This window comes from Procambarus clarkii, chromosome 23 (assembly GCF_040958095.1).
Source record: "Procambarus clarkii isolate CNS0578487 chromosome 23, FALCON_Pclarkii_2.0, whole genome shotgun sequence".
NCBI lineage: Eukaryota > Metazoa > Arthropoda > Malacostraca > Decapoda > Cambaridae > Procambarus > Procambarus clarkii.
In genome coordinates, this window is record NC_091172.1 from 26,256,562 (window position 1) to 26,274,419 (window position 17,858).

A 17,858-nucleotide genomic window follows, 5' to 3' on the forward strand; every position below is an offset into this window, starting at 1 on the left:
CCAGCTGCGAAAATCGCGCGGTTTTTGGCCGCTAGCTGCGAAAATCGCGCGGTTTTTCGCGGGTAGCGGCGAAAATCGCCCGATTTTTGCCCGCCAGCTGCGAAAATCGCATTGTTTTTGGCCGCTAGCGGCGAAAATCGCGCGGTATTTGGCCGGTAGCGGCGAAAATCGCGCGATTTTTGCCCGCCAGCTGCAAAAACGCATGGTTTCTGGCCGCTAGCAGCGAAAATTGCTCGATTTTTTGCCGCTAGCGGCGAAAATCGCGCATTTTTTGGCCGGTAGCGGCGAAAATCGCGCGATTTTTGCCCGCCAGCTGCGAAAATCGCATGGTTTCTAGATTTTTGCAGCTTTAAATTGGGCTACTTTTGCTACTTTGTAGCCCAAATTTGGGCTACTTTCGCTACTTTGTAGCCCAAATTTGGGCTACTTTCGCTACTTTGTAGCCCAAAATTGGGCTACTTTCGCTACTTTGTAGCCCAAAATTGGGCTACTTTCGCTACTTTGTAGCCCAAAATTGGGCTACTTTCGCTACTTTGTAGCCCAAATTTGGGCTACTTTCGCTACTTTGTAGCCCAAATTTGGGCTACTTTCGCTACTTTGTAGCCCAAAATTGAGCTACTTTCGCTACTTTATAGCCAAAAATTGGGCTACTTTTGGGCCAGTAGCGGTGAAAATCGCGCGGTTTTTGGCCGGTAGCGGCGAAAATTGCGCGATTTTTGGTCGCTAGCGGCAAAATTCGCACGATTTTTGGCCGCTAGGTGAGAAAATCGCATGGTTTTTGGCCGCTAGCAGCGAATATCGCGCATTTTTTGGCCGGTAGCGGCGAAAATCGCGCGATTTTTGCCCGCCAGCTGCAAAAATCGCATGTTTTCTGGCCGCTAGCAGCGAAAATCACGCGATTTTTGCCGCTACCGGCCAAAAATCGCGCGATTTTTATCCGCCAGCTGCGAAAATGGCATGGTTTCTGGATTTTTGCAGCTTTAAATTGGGCTACTTTCGCTACTTTGTAGCCCAAATTTGGGCTACTTTCGCTACTTTGTAGCCCAAATTTGGGCTACTTTCGCTACTTTGTAGCCCAAATTTGGGCTACTTTCGCTACTTTGTAGCCCAAATTTGGGCTACTTTCGCTACTTTGTAGCCCAAAATTGGGCTACTTTCGCTACTTTGTAGCCCAAAATTAGGCTACTTTCGCTACTTTGTAGCCCAAAATTGGGCTACTTTCGCTACTTTGTAGCCCAAAATTGGGCTACTTTCGCTACTTTGTAGCCCAAAATTGGGCTACTTTCGCTACTTTGTAGCCCAAAATTGGGCTACTTTCGCTACTTTGTAGCCCAAATTTGGGCTACTTTCGCTACTTTGTAGCCCAAAATTGGGCTACTTTCGCTACTTTGTAGCCCAAAATTGGGCTACTTTCGCTACTTTGTAGCCCAAAATTGGGCTACTTTCACTACTTTGTAGCCCAAATTTGGGCTACTTTCGCTACTTTGTAGCCCAAAATTGGGCTACTTTCGCTACTTTGTAGCCCAAAATTGGGCTACTTTCACTACTTTGTAGCCCAAATTTGGGCTACTTTCGCTACTTTGTAGCCCAAAATTGGGCTACTTTCGCTACTTTGTAGCCCAAAATTGGGCTACTTTCGCTACTTTATAGCCAAAAATTGGGCTACTTTCGCTACTTTATTGCCAAAAATTGGGCTACTTTCGCTACTTTATTGCCAAAAATTGGGCTACTTTTGGGCCAGTAGCGGTGAAAATCGCGCGATTTTTGGCCGCTAGCGGCGAAATTCGCACGATTTTTGGCCACCAACTGCGAAAATCGCATGGTTTTTGGCCGCTAGCGGCGAAAATCGCGTGGTTTTTTGGCCGATTGCGGCGAAAATCGCTCGATTTTTGGCCGTAGCGGCGAAAATCGTGCGATTTTTGACCGCTAGCGGCGAAATTCGCACGATTTTTGGCCGCTAGCGGCGAAAATCGCCCGATTTTTGGCCGCTAAAGGCGAAAATAGCCCCTTTTTTGGTCGCTAGCAGCGAAAATCGTTCGATTTTTACCGCTAGCGGCGAAATTCACACGATTTTTGGCCGGTAGCTGCGAAAATCGCGAGATTTTTGCCCGCCAGCTGCGAAAATCGCGCGGTTTTTCGCGGGTAGCGGCGAAAATCGCCCAATTTTTGCCCGCCAGCTGCGAAAATCGCATTGTTTTTGGCCGCTAGCGGCGAAAATCGCGCGGTATTTGGCCGGTAGCGGCGAAAATCGCGCGATTTTTGCCCGCCAGCTGCAAAAATCGCATGGTTTCTGGCCGCTAGCAGCGAAAATTGCGCGATTTTTTGCCGCTAGCGGCGAAAATCGCGCATTTTTTGGCCGGTAGCGGCGAAAATCGCGCGATTTTTGCCCGCCAGCTGCGAAAATCGCATGGTTTCTAGATTTGTGCAGCTTTAAATTGGGCTACTTTTGCTACTTTGTAGCCCAAATTTGGGCTACTTTCGCTACTTTGTAGCCCAAATTTGGGCTACTTTCGCTACTTTGTAGCCCAAAGTTGGGCTACTTTCGCTACTTTGTAGCCCAAAATTGGGCTACTTTCGCTACTTTGTAGCCCAAAATTGGGCTACTTTCGCTACTTTGTAGCCCAAAATTGGGCTACTTTCGCTACTTTGTAGCCAAAATTTGGGCTACTTTCGCTACTTTGTAGCCCAAATTTGGGCTACTTTCGCTACTTTGTAGCCCAAATTTGGGCTACTTTCGCTACTTTGTAGCCCAAAATTGAGCTACTTTCGCTACTTTATAGCCAAAAATTGGGCTACTTTTGGGCCAGTAGCGGTGAAAATCGCGCGGTTTTTGGCCGGTAGCGGCGAAAATCGCGCGATTTTTGGTCGCTAGCGGCAAAATTCGCACGATTTTTGGCCGCTAGGTGAGAAAATCGCATGGTTTTTGGCCGCTAGCAGCGAAAATCGCGCATTTTTTGGCCGGTAGCGGCGAAAATCGCGCGATTTTTGCCGCTACCGGCCAAAAATCGCGCGATTTTTATCCGCCAGCTGCGAAAATCGCATGGTTTCTGGATTTTTGCAGCTTTAAATTGGGCTACTTTCGCTACTTTGTAGCCCAAATTTGGGCTACTTTTGCTACTTTGTAGCCGAAATTTGGGCTACTTTCGCTACTTTGTAGCCCAAATTTGGGCTACTTTCGCTACTTTGTAGCCCAAAATTGGGCTACTTTCGCTACTTTGTAGCCCAAATTTGGGCTACTTTCGCTACTTTGTAGCCCAAAATTGGGCTACTTTCGCTACTTTGTAGCCCAAAATTGGGCTACTTTCGCTACTTTGTAGCCCAAAATTAGGCTACTTTCGCTACTTTGTAGCCCAAATTTGGGCTACTTTCGCTACTTTGTAGCCCAAAATTGGGCTACTTTCGCTACTTTATAGCCCAAATTTGGGCTACTTTCGCTACTTTGTAGCCCAAAATTGGGCTACTTTCGCTACTTTATAGCCAAAAATTGGGCTACTTTTGGGCCAGTTGCGGTGAAAATCGCGCGATTTTTGGCCGCTAGCGGCGAAATTCGCACGATTTTTGGCCACCAGCTGCGAAAATCGCATGGTTTTTGGCCGCTAGCGGCGAAAATCGCGTGGTTTTTGGCCGGTTGCGGCGAAAATCGCTCGATTTTTGGCCGGTAGCGGCAAAAATCGTGCGATTTTTTACCGCTAGCGGCGAAATTCGCACGATTTTTGGCCGCTAGCGGCGAAAATCGCCGGATTTTTGGCCGCTAGAAGCGAAAATAGCCCCTTTTTTGGTCGCTAGCAGCGAAAATCATTCGATTTTTACCGCTAGCGGCGAAATTCACACGATTTTTGGCCGGTAGCTGCGAAAATCGCGAGATTTTTGCCCGCCAGCTGCGAAAATCGCGCGGTTTTTGGTCGCTAGCTGCAAAAATCGCGCGGTTTTTCGCGGGTAGCTGCGAAAATCGCGAGATTTTTGCCCGCCAGCTGCGAAAATCGCACGGTTTTTGGCCGGTAGCGGTGAAAATCGCGTGATTTTTGGCCGGTAGCGGCGAAATTCGCACGATTTTTGGCTGCTAGCAGCGAAATTCGCACGATTTTTGGCCGCTAGTGGCGAAAATCGCGCGATTTTTGCCCGCCAGCTGAGAAAATCGCACGGTTTTTGGCCGCTAGCGGCGAAAATCGCGCGGTTTTTGGCCGCTAGCTGCGAAAATCGCGCTTTTTTTTACCGGTAGCGGCGAAAATCGCGCGATTTTTGCTCGGCAGCTACAAAAATCGCACGGTTTTTGGCGACTAGCGGCGAAAATCGCATGGTTTTTCGTCGCTAGCGGCGAAAATCGCGCGATTTTTGGCCGTTAGCGGGAAAATTCGCACGATTTCTGGCCGCTTGCGGCGAAAATCGCCCGATTTTTGCCCTCTAGCGGCGAAAATCGCCCGATTTTTGGCCGCTAGCGGCGAAAATAGCCGTTTTTCTGGTCGCTAGCGGCGAAAATCGGTCGATTTTTGCCGCTAGCGGCGAAATTTGCACGATTTTTGATTGCTAGCCGCGAAAATCGCGCGGTTTTTGGCCGGTAGCGGCGAAAATCGCGAGATTTTTGCCTGCCAGCTGCAAAAATCGCATGGTTTTTGGCCGGTAGCGGCGAAAATCGCGCAGTTTTTGGCCGGTAGCAGCGAAAATCGCGCGGTTTTTGGCCGGTAGCGGCGAAAATCGCGCGATTTTTGCCCGCCAGCTGCGAAAATTGCATGGTTTTTGGCCGCTAGCGGCGAAAATCGCGCGGTTTTTGGCCGGTAGCGGCGAAAATCGCGCGATTTTTGGCCGGTAGCGGCGAAATTCGCACGATTTTTGGCAGCTAGCAGTGAAATTCGCACGATTTTTGGCCGCTAGCGTCGAAAATCGCCCAATTTTTGGCCACTAGCGGCGAAAAAAGCCCCTTTTTTGGTCGCTAGCGGCGAGAATCGGATAGTTTTTGGCCGCTAGCGGCGAAAATCGCGCGATTTTTGCCCGCCAGCTGCAAAAATCGCATGGTTTCTGGCCGCTAGCGGCGAAAATCGCGCGATTTTTGACCGCTAGCGGCAAAATTCGCACGATTTTTGACCGCTACCGGCGAAATTTGCACGATTTTTGGCCGCTAGCGGCGAAAATCGCCCGATGTTTGGCCGCCAGCTGCGAAAATCGCATGGTTTTTGGCCGGTAGCGGCGAAAATCGCGCAGTTTTTTGGCCGGTAGCGGCGAAAATTTCGCGATTTTTGCCCGCCAGCTGCGAAAATCGCATGGTTTTTGGCCGGTAGCGGCGAAAATCGCGCAGTTTTTGGCCGGTAGCGGCGAAAATCGCGCGATTTTTGCCCGTCAGCTGCGAAAATTGCATGGTTTTTGGCCGCTAGCGGGAAAAATCGCACGGTTTTTGGCCGCTAGCCGCGAAATTCGCATGATTTTTGGCCGCTAGCGGCGAAATTCGCACGATTTTTGGCCGCTAGCAGCGAAATTCGCACGATTTTTGGCCGCTAGCGGCGAAAATCGCCCGATTTTTGGCCGGTAGCAGCGAAAATCGCGCGATTTTTGCCCGCCAGCTGCGAAAATCGCACGGTTTTTGGCCGCTAGCGGCGAAAATCGCGCGGTTTTTGGCCGGTAGCGGCGAAAATCGCGCGATTTTTGGCAGCTAGCGGCGAAATTCGAACGATGTTTGGCCGCTAGCGGCAAAAAAAATGGGCTATTTTCGCCGCTAGCGGCCAAAAATCGTGCGAATTTCGCCGCTAGCGGCCAAAAATCGCGCGATTTTTGGTCGCTAGTGGCGAAAATCGCCCGATTTTTGGCCGCTAGCGGCGAAAATCGCCCGATTTTTGGCCGCCAGCTGCGAAAATCGCATGATTTTTGCCCGCTAGCGGCGAAAATCGCTCATTTTTTGGCCAGTAGCGGCGAAAATCGCGCGATTTTTATCCGCCAGCTGCGAAAATCGCATGGTTTTTGGACGCTAGCGGCAAAAATCGCCCGATTTTTGCCCGCCAGCTGCAAAAATCGCATGGTTTCTGGCCGCTAGCGGCGAAAATCGCCCGATTTTTGGCCGCTAGCGGCGAAATTCACACGATTTTTGGCCGCTAGCGACGAAAATCGACCGATTTTTGGCCGCTAGCGGCGAAAATCGACCGATTTTTGGCCGCCAGCTGCGAAAATCGCATGGTTTTTGGCCGCTAGCGGCGAAAATCGCTCATTTTTTGGCCAGTAGCGGCGAAAATCGCGCGATTTTTATCCGCCAGCTGCGAAAATCGCATGGTTTTTGGACGCTAGCGGCAAAAATCGCCCGATTTTTGCCCGCCAGCTGCAAAAATCGCATGGTTTCTGGCCGCTAGCGGCGAAAATCGCCCGATTATTGGCCGCTAGTGGCGAAATTCGCACGATTTTTGGCCGCTAGCGACGAAAATCGACCGATTTTTGGCCGCTAGCGGCGAAAATCGCGCGATTTTTGCCCGCCAGGTAGCGAAAATCGCACGGTTTTTGGCCGCTAGCGGGAAAAATCGCGCGGTTTTCGCCGCTACCGGCCAAAAATCGCGCGATTTTTGCCCGCCAGCTGCGAAAATCGCACGGTTTTTGGCCGCTAGCGGCGAAATTCGGTCGATTTTTGCCGCTAGCGGCCAAAAATTGCGTTTTTTTTCGCCGGTAGCGGGCAAAAATCGGGCGAATTTAGCCGCTGGAGGGCAAAAATCGGGCGAATTTAGCCGCTGGAGGGCAAAAATTGGGCGATTTATGCCGCTAGCGGCAAAAATCGCCTGATTTTTGGCCGCTAGCGGCGAAAATCGCCTGATTTTTGGCCGCTAGCGGCGAAAATAGCCCCTTTTTTGGTCGCTAGCGGCGAAAATCGTTCGATTTTTACCGCTAGAGGCGAAATTCGCACGATTTTTGGCCGCTAGCGGCGAAAATCGCCCGATTTTTGGCTGATAGCGGCGAAAATCGCGCGATTTTTGCCGCTACAGGTCAAAAATCACGCGATTTTTGCCAGCCAGCTGCGAAAATCGCACGTACGGTTTTTGGCCGCTAGCGGCGAAAATCGCGCGGTTTTTGGCCGGTAGCGGTGAAAATCGCGCGATTTTTGTTCGTCAGCTGCGAAAATTGCATGGTTTTTGGCCGCTAGCGACGAAAATCGCGCGGTTTTTGGCCGGTAGCGGCGAAAATCGCGCGATTTTTGGCCGGTAGCGGCGAAATTCGCACGATTTTTGGCCGCTAGCAGCGAAATTCGCACGATTTTTGGCCGCTAGTGGCGAAAAATCGCGCGGTTTTTGGGCGGTAGCGGCGAAAATCGCGCGATTTTTGCCCGCTAGCTGCGAAAATCGCATGGTTTTTGGCCGCTAGCGGCGAAAATCGCGTGATTTTTGGCCGGTAGCGGCGAAAATCGCGCGATTTTTGCCCGCCAGCTGCGAAAATCGCGCTGTTTTCGCCGCTACAGGTAAAAAATCGCGCGATTTTTGCATGCCAGCTGCGAAAATCGCACGGTTTTTGGCCGCTAGCGGCGAAAATCGCGCGGTTTTTGGCCGGTAGCGGTGAAAATCGCGCGATTTTTGCCCGTCAGCAGCGAAAATTGCATGGTTTTTGGCCGCTAGTGGCGAAAATCGCGCGGTTTTTGGCCGGTAGCGGCGAAAATCGCGCGATTTTTGCCCGCCAGCTGAGAAAATCGCACGGTTTTTGGCCGCCAGCGGCGAAAATCGCGCGGTTTTTGCCCGGCAGCTACGAAAATCGCACGGTTTTTGGCCACTAGCGGCAAAAATCGCGCGATGTTTGGCCGTTAGCGGGAAATCTCGCCCGATTTTTGGCCGGTAGCGGCGAAAATAGCCCTTTTTTTGGTCGCTAGCGGCGAAAATTGGTCGATTTTTGCCGCTAGGGGCGAAATTTGCACGATTTTTGACTGCTAGCGGCGAAAATAGCCCCTTTATTGATCGCTAGCGGCGAAAATCGGTCGTTTTTTTGCCGCTAGCGGCTAAATTTGCATGATTTTTTATTGCTAGCGGCGAAATTCGCACGATTTTTGGCCGCTAGCGGCGAAAATCGCCTGATTTTTGGCCGGCAGCTGCGAAAATCGCATGTTTTTCGGCCGCTAGCGGCGAAAAACGCGCGGTTTTTAGCCGGTAGCGGCGAAAATCACGAGATTTTTGCCCGCCAGCTGCGAAAATCTCATGGGTTTTGGCGGGTAGCGGCGAAAATCGCGCGGTTTTTGGCCGGTAGCGGCGAAAATCGCGCGGTTTTTGGCCGCTAGCGGCGAAAATCGCGCGATTTTTGCCCGCCAGCTGCGAAAATCGCATGGTTTTTGGCCGCCAGCGGCAAAAATCGCGCGGTTTTTGGCCGGTAGCGGCGAAAATCGCGCGATTTTTGCCCGCCAGCTGCGAAAATTGCATGGTTTTTGGCCGCTAGCGGCGAAAATCGCGCGGTTTTTGGCCGGTAGCGGCGAAAATCGCACGATTTTTGGCCGCTAGCAGTGAAATTCGCACGATTTTTGGCCGCTAGCGGCGAAAATTGCCAAATTTTTGGCCACTAGCGGCGAAAATAGCCCCTTTTTTGGTCGCTAGCGGCGAGAATCGCATAGTTTTTGGCCGCTAGCGGCGAAAATCGCGCGATTTTTGCCTGCCAGCTGCAAAAATCGCATGGTTTCTGGCCGCTAGCGGCCAGAAATCGCGCAATTTTTGGCCGCTAGCGGCGAAATTCGCACGATTTTTGACCGCTAGCGGCGAAATTCGCCCGATTTTTGGCCGCTAGTGGCGAAAATAGCCCCTTTTTTGGTCGCTAGCGGCGAAAATCGCATGGTTTTTGGCCGCTAGCGGCAAAAATCGCGCGATTTTCGCCGCTACCGGCCAAAAATCGGGTGATTTTCGCCGCTAGCGGCCAAAAATCGTGCGAATTTCGCTGCTAGCGGCCAAAAACCGCTCGATTTTTACCGTTAGCGGTAAAAAAACCATGCAATTTTCTCAGCTGACGGGCAAAAATCGCGCGATTTTCGCCCGCATGCTGCGAAAATCGCACGGTTTCTGGCCGCTAGCGGCGAAAATCGCGCGGTTTTTGGCCGCTAGCTGCGAAAATCGCGCGATTTTTGGCCGGTAGCGGCGAAAATCGCGCGATTTTTGCCCGCCAGCTGCGAAAATCGCACGGTTTTTTTGCCGCTAGCGGCGAAAATAGCGCGATTTTTGGCCAGTAGCGGCGAAAATCGTGCGATTTTTGCCCGCCAGCTGCGAAAATCGCATGGTTTTTGGCCGCTAGCGGCGAAAATCGCGCGGTTTTTGGCCACTAACTGCGAAAATCGCGCGATTTTTGGCCGCTAGCGGCGAAATTCGCACGATTTCTGGCCGCTAGCTGCGAAAATCGCGCGATTTTTGGCCGCTAGCGGCGAAAATAGCCCCTTTTTTGGTCGCCAAACCTTCAACCTTCAGGTCGCCACCTCAGCCCTAAATGGATTTCGATTAACCTCACGAGGCTTCCCCTCCTCCCAGCAAAAATTAATAGCAAGTTGGCCTCTTGAACAATTTTGAGTAAATTATCTAAATTCAAAAAGTACAAACTGTGAAATTAAGCATTTTGAATTTGAAATTAAATGAAGTAATGTCCATCCCCAAGACACAGCGATAATGTTCGAAGATTAAGGGGGGAAAAAGGTACGAATATTGAACCTGTAATTATGACAAACTACCAAAATTAGCGTCAGAACGACATTTATTTTCTTTAGATTATCGCACGTAAATTAGGCTTCCCTGGATGATTGGAGTGTGTGTGATCCGGCTTACACGCTCAGTTACAGGATTAGTTACCGTTTATGACACTGGATTAGTTACCGTTTATGACACTGGATTAGTTACCGTTTATGACACTGGATTAGTTACCGTTTATGACACTGGATTAGTTACCGTTTATGACACTGGATTAGTTACCATTTATGACACTGGTTTAGTTACCGTTTATGACACTGGATTAGTTACCATTTATGACACTGGTTTAGTTACCGTTTATGACACTGGATTAGTTCCCGTTTATGACACTGGTTTAGTTCCCGTTTATGACACTGGTTTAGTTCCCGTTTATGACACTGGTTTAGTTACCGTTTATGACACTGGATTAGTTACCGTTTATGACACTGGTTTAGTTACCGTTTATGACACTGGTTTAGTTACCGTTTAATTAAATTAATTAATTAATTAAGACACTGGTTTAGTAACGGTTACGACACTGCTTTATTTACGGTTTAAGACACCGATTTGCATGGAGTTTAAGACACTGGTGTAAGCCTGGTTTAGTAGCCTGTATTGTAGTGGCTAGCATCTTCAAATCGCAAACGAGAAGACCCGAGTTCGAACCCTGGGCAAGGTGTAGCGATTAGACAAAGTTTCTTCACTACTCCTGGGTACTCAGCAGTAATGGTTAACCTGGTTGTAAAACAGCCGGTGTGTCGCGTTATAGGGGAAAACATGTTCAATAGCCAGACATCACACACGCAAGAGAAAACACGAATATGAACGATTGCACTTAAAAAAATGTATATATAAATGACCGAAGCGGTTTATACATTAATTATACATTAATTGATATGTTCAGCAAAGTACACACACTAGAAAGTGAAGGGACGACGACGTTTCGGTCCGTCCTGGACCATTCTCAAGTCGATTTTTGATTAATTGATAAAAGTGGATTAAATTGCTGATACGCAAGAGTGAACGCATTGAAGCTGAAACACACAAAATGAATTAAATACAGGTCTCGGAAATCCTTCAGATCGTGAATATTAATACGCATATACATACATAGTATGTATATAGTATACATAGTATATACATACACAGTATGTATATACGTATTTTAAAATTCATACATGAACGCAAAGAAACGGGAGTAATAATAACAATCACATTTGTTGGTGGAGGAAATATTCTGGAAAAATAAATAAGCATTACAAGTTGATGTTTGCCGGTGAAATTGAATTACTAAAGCCAATGTTGTCCGGTGCCAGGCTGAAGACACTAAGGGAGATGCTCTGTAGAAGATTTTGACAACGATGCTGAAGCTGGCAACGCAGAGGACACACAACAGACGGGAAGAGCAAATACAACAGAGGGAATAACAACAGGGCGAGAAGAACAGACACACAAGACCGTGACGGTTCAACAGGGCAGTGAATCTCACTATCAAATATTTACTCCAGCTCAAGACAACTGGAGCCTCCGAGACTGTGAAAAGACACCGGTCACCGACCAGAGAGCTTGGTCGAGCCTTAATTTACCCAGTGAATTTTTTTGTTGTTGTATCTGATGGCCGGAAACAATGCTGACGCAGAGACCAAAGCGCGAATATCAACAGTGACATCGGGGACCTATGTCGGGGGGCCGCGGCGTTCATTCGGCCCGCCCCTCTGACCGTCCAAGTGGGTTGGGCACCATTCCTTTCCTCTCCCTCCCCGTTCCATCCCAAATCCTTATCCTATGACCCCTTCCAAGTGCTATATAGTCGTTGTGGCTTGGCGCTTTCCCCCCCTGATAGTTCCCTTCCCTTCCCCTTACTTTTGTATACCTAATTACAGGGTCAACAGAAGCATCGGGTATAAGACAACGTCTCGACCGGCCCAAAAGTCTCGACTTTTGGGCCGGTCTCGACAGCCCTACAAATCCCTCCCATATCACCGAAGTCCTCCTTCGTCACTAACGAAGGAGCAACTAACAAAGAAAGGAACAAGTAACACACCTCTTAATCCTATCACCAAGTAGCATACAAAAGACTCCTCACCCCCTTAAACCCCCTCCCCCCCCGCCACCCCTTCACCAGGATTTATAATGCTATGATATTTAATCATGAAACTTAAACGTCTTGAGATCTTGGAGTGAAGACTTGCCCGCTCACCACTCAACCCTCCGCGTCCGGCTTCTGGCGTGACGCAGCGGCCGGTGTCGCAATCACAGCCATGTTGAAGTAGGTACAAAAAAACATTTAGAATGAGATTATGTGAGAATCCGTTTTCATCAGCTGAAGGCGTGAGATAATGAAGGAATGGGTTTGTGTGTGTGAGAGAGAGAGAGAGAGAGAGAGAGAGAGAGAGAGAGAGAGAGAGAGAGAGAGAGAGAGAGAGAGATAATTCGAGCATTCTATTTAATTTTGACGAAGATAGTCTGTCTACCGCCATCCTTGCTCCTCGACACGCCCTCACACTATTCAGCTTCCACCTGACTTCCTCATTTCCCCGGTGGAACCTGCAGGTAGAAATGACTTGAGCGTCAGTGTCACTTCTCGACAGGTGAACATTACTCATGAACCTTATCGAGATAAATAATATGAATGTATGAGTTTGTTGGGTGGCGTTCTCCCCTCCCCCCCCCCCCGCTCTCTCTCTCTCTCTCTCTCTCTCTCTCTCTCTCTCTCTCTCTCTCTCTCTCTCTCTCTCTCTCTCTCTCTATCTCTCTCCACCTGTTATTTCATTACCTTGCACCTTTAGCTTATAAAAACAGATTCTCACATAATTCCATTCCAATGTTTTTTTGTTTGCATATTTCCACATAGCCCGTAGCGCCCTGGAGCACACACGCTGTGGTCTTGGGGTGGATTTGGACGCCATTTTGGTCCAGATCTCTACGACTTGAGTGAGATGAATCACTGTGCTGAAGATTCAAGCTGCCATGTACAGCGCTTCCAGGATGCAAAGCACAATAGCATGGGTAATAACAATTGAATTCCTTCAATCATCGGAAATTCGAACTCGGACTTTAAAAAAAAAGCCCGAGTTCGAATCTCCACTGATTCTCGTTGACGAGACCAGGCCATGGATGCTGACGTGTCTGGTTAAAGCCTATAGACACGTATGAATGGTTAAGGGTACAAGGAGATGCTCCCTGCTCTCTTGATCATTAATCACCACCTTGTGGGCGCCTCAGCAGGACGCAGGAGAACGAAACATTTGCTGTTGAAAAGGCGAACACGATTGGGGTCACCAGGCAGCTTGGTGAGGGGCTCGGGGCTGGTGAGGAGATGAATGGCTGTATCTTAGTGATTGTGGTCATCCTTGTTCGTGTACCATCCGTGCTAAATAGTTTGTCCTTATCTACCCTGTCAATTCCTGTTACCGGCCCTAATGGGACGCAACCGGGTTCTTTTCTGATGGTATTAGTTTTTGGGTATCCGGCCCCAAGTTAGTAGAGGCTTTCAAGGGGTGAGCTCTGTAATGCAAGTAAAATAAACAGGGGAGGTACATTAAATACACAAGTTTATCACTTTCTATATATATATATATATATATATATAAATCTTTTCCCACCACCATATATAAATTAAAAGTCACAAACGGGAAATATTACTACACAATATATATCTTCGTCGCCCTCTGAAGACGCTGAACACTTGGCGACACTCACTCCGTGTAGTCTTGCCTGGTTTCCTATTCCGTGGCACAACCCTCTGCAGGTACCAGGAAACCACGATGAATCTACCCTGGCCACAGGCCAGCCAAATCACAATTCCACTGGGTGCCCCGTCGTGAAGGCCCACAACCACAGTCCAGCCTGTAGCTGGCAGGTACCAATCAGCCTCGCTGTTAGGCCACTTCACGACGAATACTAGGGTTGCGAGCCCTAGGCAGGAGCCTCATGTAACTCGCTGGTTACTCTCCTCGGTCGGCACCACAGTTGGTTGTCTCTTCCATCAGCCAGCCCCGGGTACGGCGAATCCCGCCACTGCCACTCCTCAGGCAGACAATTGAACACTCAGCAGTGCTTGTCCGATGGCGGCTCACTGCTTCTACAAAGCAGACTGGTGAAGAGACCTTGGCTGCCTTGGGTAGACTGATTCATCGTACATCACAGCCGTCCTAGGTTGAGTCTGTGAAAGCAGACACGTCATCAGTACTGGGACACTACATGGGAACCACTAGAACATATCACTTACTGGCTTAGCCACAAACGTACACCTTTTTGCTCCATAGATGGCGTTCACTGTCTAAGCGCCACCTCACCAGAGGTCAGCAGCGGCTACTTCATGAGCCGACTAGGACAGGAATCCAGCGCCTATTGCCGGCATATCCCGTCATCACTAGATGGCGTTGTCCATGTTGTGTTTTTTTTGGGGAGCGAACTCACAGATGGCGTTGTCGTCACTGCTCCGTGCTCTGAGGATGAACTGGGGTTTCATAACAATTCCTGTGAGAGATTTATAGGTGGTAATCATGTCTCGTTAACTCTTCTGGTAAACGAGTTAAGTAGAACTCGTTAGGTAGAAATCAGAAGTCTGTCTTCCATGCCGAGAGGTTTATTTCCGGTAGTCTTTCCTCGTAGCTCATACCTCTGAGCTCCGGGACTAGTTTGCTGGCATAACTCTGAAATTTTCTAACTGTTTTGTGTTTTGGTGGCGCCGCATACTCCGGTATTGGTCTGACATGAGGTATACAATGTTGTGTGTGTGTGTGTGTGTGTGTGTGTGTGTGTGTGTGTGTGTGTGTGTGTGTGTGTGTGTGTGTGTGTGTGTGTGTGTGTGTGTGTGTGTGTGAGTGTGTACTCACCTAATTGTGCTTGCGGGGGTTGAGCTCTGGCTCTTTGGTCCCGCCTCTCAACCGTCAATCAACTGGTGTACAGATTCCTGAGCCTATTGGGCTCTATCATATCTACATTTGAAACTGTGAATGGAGTCAGCCTCCACCACATCACTTCCTAATGCATTCCATTTGCTAACTACTCTGACACTGAAAAAGTTCTTTCTAACGTCTCTGTGGCTCATTTGGGTACTCAGCTTCCACCTGTGTCCCCTTGTTCGCGTCCCACCAGTGTTGAAAAGTTCGTCCTTGTTTACCCGGTCGATTCCCCTGAGGATTTTGTAGGTTGTGATCATGTCCCCCCTTACTCTTCTGTCTTCCAGTGTCGTGAGGTGCATTTCCCGCAGCCTTTCCTCATAACTCATGCCTCTTAGTTCTGGGACTAGTCTAGTAGCATACCTTTGGACTTTTTCCAGCTTCGTCTTGTGCTTGACAAGGTACGGGCTCCATGCTGGGGCCGCATACTCCAGGATTGGTCTTACATATGTGGTGTACAAGATTCTGAATGATTCCTTACACAGGTTCCTGAACGCCGTTCTGATGTTAGCCAGCCTCGCATATGCCGCAGACGTTATTCTCTTTATGTGGGCTTCAGGAGACAGGTTTGGTGTGATATCAACTCCTAGATCTTTCTCTCTGTCTGTTTCATTAAGTACTTCATCTCCTATTCTGTATCCTGTGCCTGGCCTCCTGTTTCCACTGCCTAGTTTCATTACTTTGCATTTACTCGGGTTGAACTTCAACAGCCATTTGTTGGACCATTCACTCAGTCTATCCAGGTCATCTTGTAGCCTCCTACTATCATCCTCTGTTTCAATCCTCCTCATAATTTTTGCATCGTCGGCAAACATTGAGAGGAACGAATCTATACCCTCTGGGAGATCATTTACATATACCAGAAACAGTATAGGTCCGAGGACTGACCCCTGCGGGACTCCACTTGTGACGTCTCGCCAATCTGAGACTTCACCCCTCACACAGACTCGTTGTCTCCTGTTGCTTAGGTATTCCTCTATCCACCGGAGTACCTTCCCTCTCACTCCAGCCTGCATCTCCAACTTTCGCACTAGCCTCTTGTGTGGCACTGTATCAAAGGCTTTCTGACAATCCAAAAATATGCAGTCTGCCCACCCTTCTCTTTCTTGCCTTATTTTTGTTGCCTGGTCGTAGAATTCAAGTAACCCTGTGAGGCAGGACCTGCCATCCCTGAACCCATGTTGATGCTGTGTTACAAAGTTCCTTCGCTCCAGATGCTCCACTAGTTTTTTTCGCACAATCTTCTCCATCAGCTTGCATGGTATGCAGGTTAGGGACACTGGCCTGTAGTTCAGTGCCTCCTGTCTATCCCCTGTAGCCTCCTGTATATCCTGTCTATCACACTATGTGTGTGTGTGTGTGTGTGTGTGTGTGTGTGTGTGTGTGTGAGTGAATGTGTGTGTGTGTGTGTGTGTACTCACCTAGTTATATTCACCTAGTTGTGCATGCGGGGGTTGAGCTCTGGCTCTTTGGTCCCGCCTCTCAACTGTCAATCTATCCCCCCCCCACGCTCCACACACACACACACACACACACACACACACACACACACACACACACACACACACACACACACACACACACACACACACTCTCAGGAAGCAGCCTACAGCAGCTGTCTAACTCTCAGGTACCTATTTACTGTTAGGTGAACAGGAGCATCAGGGGTGAAAGAAACTCTGCCTATTTTGTTTCTGCCATCACCGGGGATCGAACCCGAACCCCTAGTATTACGAGTTCAGAGCGAAATGCCATGCGTGTTAGTGGCTTTGCAAGAATGTAAGAACACCAATATTATGGACTCTGACAACCCAATGTACCCTCTTGTAAATAAACAAATAAATAAATAAATAAATAAATAAATAAATAAATAAATAAATTAATTAATTAATAAATAAATGGATGCCTGACAAGGTTAACTGACCCCTCCCCCCCCCCCTCCGCCAACGTACGCCACGGAATATGTATGTGTATGTATATATGTATACGTATATATATCATATGTACATGTATGTATGAGTATGTGTACATGTATATATATATAACATTAATAATTTTGTAACTAGCGTCAAAAGATTATTATTTGCTTAGCTAAACGAACTAGAGGGTTCAGTTCCTGAACCGATTATGTAATCTGGAAGAATTCGGAGTGTGGGCCCCCCCCCCCAACTCTCGCGGGCTAAGTGGTGACCTCAGATCACTATCTGTAGGCCACGGCACTCCTCCGGCGGAAGGTGACCTTAAACATATCACCATTAACAAGCCCGGTGCATCACCAAGTTACGGGCTCACCATAGTCTGTGCTACATGGACATTCCGTTCTGAGTAGGTAAATCTAACACAACAACACTCACCAAGCGTCACGAGAACACACTCAACACGCCACTCAGGGACTCTGTGAGGTCTGGTGTGTGGTTATAACAGGTAGAACTAAAAAAAAGGTGGAACTACGTTGTATAAAATACAATGTTGTATAAAATACAATGTTGACGAAGTTACAACATACATTGTGGGTTAGGTTCAAAGGATAAAAAGTTCCGTGTCTTCTGATCAGGTCTTCGAAGACGTACTGACGTGGAAGACGTACTGACGTGGAAGACGTACTGACGTGGAAGACGTACTGACGTGGAAGACGTACTGACGTGGAAGACGTACTGACGTGGAAGACGTACTGACGTAGGACAGTCTGTCCTCCAAACATTTTCCAATGGCAAGAAACTATCGTACTAAAGTGACCTTATTCCACCAGAGGACCCAAAACAGAAAACGGGGACAGTGTGTCAATATCGCCAGCCGGTACCATTTTTCTAGCATGACAATTTTTTGTCCTTATGTAGAGTTTACGTCAAAATGCGACGTTCTATTAAGAGGGGCAAGTTGCGTAGGAGACGTATTGAGGTAAGGGAGAGAGAGAGAGAGAGAGAGAGAGAGAGAGAGAGAGAGAGAGAGAGAGAGAGAGAGAGAGAGAGAGAGAGAGAGAGAGAGAGAGAGAGAGAGAGAGAACTAGGAGTAAAAACAACAATGAAAATAGCCACCTGTCACCCAGTGGGGGTGTGGGCGGTGGAAATGCAACGGGGTGAGTCACCTATGTCCCCCCTCCCCCCCCCCCCCACACGCCCACGTAAACATGGACACTATGATGACGTCACCGGGGAATCCGTAGTCAAATCCACTCTTGGCAAGTGACCTACAGTGGGAGGAGGGGGAGAGGGGGGGAGGGGGAGAGGGGGGGAGGGTCTTGGATTGTGGTAGAGTGGGAGGAAGGAGCAGAGGGTCTTCAAGAGAGAGAGAGAGAGAGAGAGAGAGAGAG

The 17,858-nt window shown here is 48.7% G+C and overlaps 1 protein-coding gene across 1 annotated transcript; it reads left to right on the forward strand.

Annotated features, from left to right (window-relative positions):
• Positions 1–9,711: 9,711 nt before the first annotated feature.
• Positions 9,712–10,131, forward strand: LOC138367788 (small proline-rich protein 3-like). The gene has a single exon (XM_069329753.1). It carries the CDS (start codon positions 9,712–9,714, stop codon positions 10,129–10,131), a length of 420 nt encoding a protein of 139 aa, XP_069185854.1.
• The last annotated feature ends 7,727 nt before the right edge of the window (positions 10,132–17,858 follow it).